The sequence below is a fragment of the Vicia villosa genome, linkage group LG5, assembly GCF_029867415.1.
Source record: "Vicia villosa cultivar HV-30 ecotype Madison, WI linkage group LG5, Vvil1.0, whole genome shotgun sequence".
In the NCBI taxonomy this organism is placed as follows: domain Eukaryota; kingdom Viridiplantae; phylum Streptophyta; class Magnoliopsida; order Fabales; family Fabaceae; genus Vicia; species Vicia villosa.
In genome coordinates, this window is record NC_081184.1 from 120251291 (window position 1) to 120256826 (window position 5536).

General features: G+C 32.8%; 1 protein-coding gene across 1 annotated transcript; it reads right to left on the reverse strand.

Annotated features, from left to right (window-relative positions):
- Positions 1-3304: 3304 nt before the first annotated feature.
- Positions 3305-3712, reverse strand: LOC131605281 (auxin-responsive protein SAUR68-like). The gene has a single exon (XM_058877655.1). It carries the CDS (start codon positions 3710-3712, stop codon positions 3305-3307), a length of 408 nt encoding a protein of 135 aa, XP_058733638.1.
- Positions 3713-5536: the final 1824 nt, after the last annotated feature.

Genomic DNA, 5536 nt, shown 5'->3' on the forward strand with positions numbered 1-5536 from the left:
ATCCAAAAAATGACCTCAGGTGAAGCCTCATCCAACACCATGGACACAACCATCATGTTTATTTGTTCCAAACGCTTCTACCAGTATGTCATGGCGTCTTTGTGGAACAAAGTCATCAACATTTGTTTTTCAACCAGTGAATCCTGCAAAATAAATAAAAGTTCATTATTAAATCCAATTAACTACAATTAATAATGTTAAAAAAATCTATTTACAATCTTATCAACAATTGCGAGTGTAGCCTCTTATGTGAACTTACATCCTGGTCTTTAACGTACTAGCTTCCATTTCTCATGGCGTGATGGTGGAGATGTGCTACGATAAAGGATTACATAGGATCTCCTAAATCTTGTTCTATTTATTTTATTTTTTCTTTTTTATTGTCTCCTCCAGTTTATCATATCCTCCATGAGATAATCTATGATGATACATAGTTTTTTCCTATTCTCCTTTCTTTTTTTGACTCTTAGCTAGGAACTCGTGAGTTTTGTGAGACTTGAAAAATCTCTCCCACCTTATCAATAAAATTATAAGTCATATATGGAGGCTTTAAGTTCATGCTCTTTAGATTTGTATTAGAATCCATTATGAGCCGTGTCTTAAAGCCCCTCTGATGCTCACCAGCATATGATATTAATTTCTTTTCTAGCTTATCATCTTTTGGAAGAATAAAAATATTTTACATTTACATGATAGAGTTGATATTAGTATGAAACAAAAATATAAATGGGCATATATACTTGTAAAACAAATCATGAAAGATAAAATAAATACCCCCAAGATATTTCCATATACTTTTTTTCAAGTCACCATCAACCTGACTCCAATTATATAACAAAATGTTAGTCTTATTTCTACCAGCTAATGCCATGTAACTCTTAAAAGTCATAGAATTTTCACCATAACAGTTACCATTTGTAAATAAAAATCGACTGGCAACCTAACACCGATGTTATGGGATTTTTTCAATCTTGCCATCATCGTGGCACCTATAGAATTTCTTTTACTTTTACTCTTAATAGATGTGGTTGTAGAAGAGATGGTGATTTTATGAGAGGTGGTGGTTAAAGTGTCCATCTTGGTTTAAACAACCAACAACAATGACAATAAATATATTACTTAACACAACATCAACATTTCCTAGAGCACTTCATAAGTATAGTCTCATAACCATTTTACTTAACACAAAACTAGCAAATAAACCTAAGAATTGCATCAATAAAGGCACATACTGTAAGATTCATAGTATATATCTTATATATTATAAGTATTGAGTGGAACCTAAGAAGGAGTTGGGGTTGAAATAGGTTTTAAGACTTTTTCTCGTTTTTAAGCGATGGTTCTTATGTTCTTATTTTTTATGAAATATTTCGATGAACTTATGAAGTAAAGTGTAGAAAAATAAATGCAAAATATAAAGAACACATACTAGTTCCTCTTTCCAATCAAGGGTACGTCTAGTCCCCTCACACCCCGTGAGAGATTTCACTATGTTAGAAAATATTACACCCTCACACCAAGACTCTCTTACTTATCCCTATATCATTTTCTTATCAAATCCTGATCATCTTTCACTACCCTTACTTGTCCACTGCTTAATGGGTACTTCATTATTATGTATAGAGTTGATAGAGAGGCCTCTCATGCATTGAAAAATGTATGACCAGTGATAATGATTCAAGGGGATAAATCATTCACCACCATGTACCTTACTTTGATACTTTTTGTGCATCCCCATTTTTCGAAAGTAGTTAGAATGGTGACATATCCTAGGACTTGCATCTGCTCTCCCGAGAAACTATCCAATGAACCCCTAAGATGCAGGAGCTCTATGTTTATCTTTAAATCTTTGAAAGCATCCTAGTAGAGAACTTAGGTCGAACTATTGTGATCTTCAAAGACTATTTTGATGCTCCAATCATGAATTTGGAGGTTCATTACCATAAGATTATCTTGTTGGGAATAAATCATTCTACATCCCTACTGGAGAAACTAATTTTTGAATGGCATTTCTTTCTCTAAACATCTCTTGGTCTGGGTGGGAAACCTTGATGGTTCCTTCATTGAAACAAGCAAAATATTCTCTTAACAACTCAGAGTGGCTTTGGAAAAATATTGAACAGGCTTGTGGCAGACACTTTCCTATGTTTTGAGGGCGAGGATTGGTGGATCTTCTTCTTGGTTAGGTTCTGGTAGCTAGTAATGGAGAACTGAGAGAGGCTCATATACCATTTGAGGACTTCTTCTTTTAACATTCCCGCCATAAATTTTCCACAATAAAGGTCATTTTCATTTTAATAGAAATGATGTACTTTTACGGATCACTTTAGCCATCAAACATCGCTAGGAAGGGCAATTTAAGGTTGTTAGGGGCTAGTGCATCTTAGAACTTTGTCGCTAGAGGTTGAGTCTCCAAGGATTCTTCTTGGTCATCAATTATTGGTTGCACTTATTATTGTTGTAGGTCATGTATGTTGTCTTGAAATGTCTCATTCTGGAGAAGTAGCTCCTCCATATAGGCGAGCATATTTGCAATTGCGGATCAGTCACTATAATTGTTGTTCGTTGTTGCCCTTACCATCAAAGAGCGACAATGGGTTATTTTTAAATATGGTTGTGTGGCCCGAGCTAATTTTAACATACCTCGCATTGTGCGCCAAATTTACACCCCGAGTATACTAACTGATAACCTTACTGGTGTTAAGTCAGACAGAGTCGCAAGTATGAGTATATATCATATGAAAAAGTGTTTGCCCTCTTCTCTATGATTGCATCATGTATATAATGGTTTAGGATTGTTTTATATTTAAGACCCGTAAAGACCAATTAAGGGGATTATGCCCCCTTTAATGGGTTTTAATTGTCCTTGGAAATTAAAATTAATTGACATATTTTTTGCCATAATGTTCCTAGTTTGCTCATAATGCATTGTCTATTGTTCCCTAATTTAAATAACCTCTCCATATTGGTTTTGGGTCGGCCAAATTGACTTGGCTCGTTAGTTGACCTAACACGGCCATGCTTTGTTGAACATATTAGAAATTAGGGCGGGTTCATCCGAATTTGGATTTACATCCGATCCAAATTAACGGATCCGAACACAACGTAAAGACTGGTGTTACGGATAATATTGTAGAGACTATATAGTTAGATATTTTAAACTTAAAATAATAAGAGAAGTTGTGAGAAAAAGTGTTTCCTTCTCATAATTAATTATACAAAACTGATTCTGAAGTATATCAGAGCAAGCTACAAAAGCTTTGTACTTAGAAATTTGTAGACAAAAATTTTAAAAATCTCTTCTTCAAAACCCATAGATAATTATCTGTTCACTTTTTTGCCTAAGATCATGACAGGAATTAGAGGATGCCTTGTTGTGACAAGCATACATGAAAGTGATCAAAGCTTTCTCCACATCTTCAGGAATCCGTTCTTGAACTAACGAGATTGCATAGTTCAAGAAAACACTATCACACGGCAACATGATAGGTCTATTCCCCGGCAACCCAAACACTTCTTCGGACCATTTAAAGAGTTCTCTGAACACGTTCGTGCTAAGATACTCTAGAGGAACCACGAATCGCTTACGATCAATGCTGTAAACAACAAAGTGGCCCTTATTTACCGCTGAAGATTTCAAATCCACTTCATTTCTTAGGTACGAGATCCTCTTGCGTCTTCGCACTGCCATTTTCTGCCACTTTTTCGCCATTTCTATGACCCTTTTTGCACTTATCATGGTTTCAATTTCTGAAGATTTAGAGAGTAGACTAAACTATGGTGCAATGCAAGTTATGATCTAGAATCATATATATATTTATACACAAAAAATTTAGACAACACCATATGGTAATGTACGAAGAGTGTTGTGCTAATAAGGTACATAGCCATGTGGTATCATTCATTCACTAACGAAAGAAGTGACAAAACAGAAATTGAATTTGAGGGCAATATTTTTTTGGACTAGACATGATAAATGACCAAAAAGAGAAGTGTTATTGTAAACCAATTTGGTCCTTTGGATATTTGTGACATAAATGCTAAAGATGCAAAATCGTTTTCTATACAGCAAGACATGAACCATATAAGTTAACATTCTGGGCCCAGCAGCTTAGTGGGTATGAGGCTGAGAACATACCTAAATAATTATAAGAGCAATATATAGATAAGATAATACAATACACCCCACTGAAATGGTACTTAGGAAGATGCATGAATTTAAACAAAAGAACAGAAATTAAGGAAACAGTTATATGTGTATGCATGTAGTCCAAATATTTTTAATTACATTTGTTTGCCTACATTAAATTTTAACTATTTTATTGGTAGCCTGCAGGTTCCCATCAAATGCTTAATTGGTCTTCTCAAGTATACTACTTCTTACATATGTTTGAAAAAGTACTATAGTACTGTACAATTTGTGATATGTAGTAGGCGAGTACTAATTGATCTCAAAACATTGCTTTAAATTAAATTAAATTAAATGCTATGAAAAAAAATCACATGTTATTCTTCAGAAAATATTTATTATGATTCATTATGATGCTTTGCATATTTCATTTGTATAAAAAAAATCTATAGTTTTGAAAATTTAAAATGAAATGTTCACAATTTTATAAAATTTTTATTATATTTTAAAAGTTTTATATGAATTGTCTCATAATTTTAGGTGAGAAATGTAAAAATTTATAAAAATATTATTATAATATATTTTTATGTTTACTTTATAATAAATTTGACTTGATTTAATATTTATTTTATTTTAATGTTGACTTAACTTAGTCCAATTTATTAATCTTGCTTTTATGAAAAAGAGAGACTAAAATACATAACCTGAAAAATTCAAAAAAAAAATCTTATGCTTCTTTGTCTCAAGATTACATATTTTAGTCACCTACTTATAGATTATTATTTTTTTGTTATGGTTATGTTATCTCAAATTCAATTACAAGGCATGTTGACTTGATCCTGAGTAGTTAGTAGGAGAATATGTGAGTTATTTCTCTTTTCTAGTTGGTGAATATAATGATTTATTCTGTGATCATGCCAAGTTCATTAGTATTGATTTATTGACCTTGAATGAATCTGATTACCTTGGTCATAACTCATAAGGTATAACTCCGATGGTACCCTTATGTATTCAGTTAAACTTGTTGTATTGTGAAAAAGTTTTATCTGGTCCAATTCCATACTTGAATTCCTAATATGTCTCCAGTATCATAACTCAAATACTGTAATTATTCTAGACATGTAATTATAGTGCTACGTCGGTTCATGACCTAGCTATGGTAATTAGTAAAAAGTAAAGGATAAAGTTCTGGAAAATCTTCTATAGGTTCTTGCTATCATTTCATAAGTATTAAGTTTCATCATCTTAATATTCATGTGTGATAGAAAGGATCATTTATAGGGGAGGCAGTCACCTATAATCAAGAGGTTTTTGGACACTTAGGGGATAATTGAGGAAAATATACACTCGGAGGAAAGCAACATGACTTTTGTGAGCACATAAACCCTATGAAACAATATAATCGAA

Bases quoted from the DNA above. Each gene is read 5' to 3' on its own strand.
- LOC131605281 (XM_058877655.1), bottom strand. From the start codon at position 3,712: ATGGCGAAAAAGTGGCAGAAAATGGCAGTGCGAAGACGCAAGAGGATC.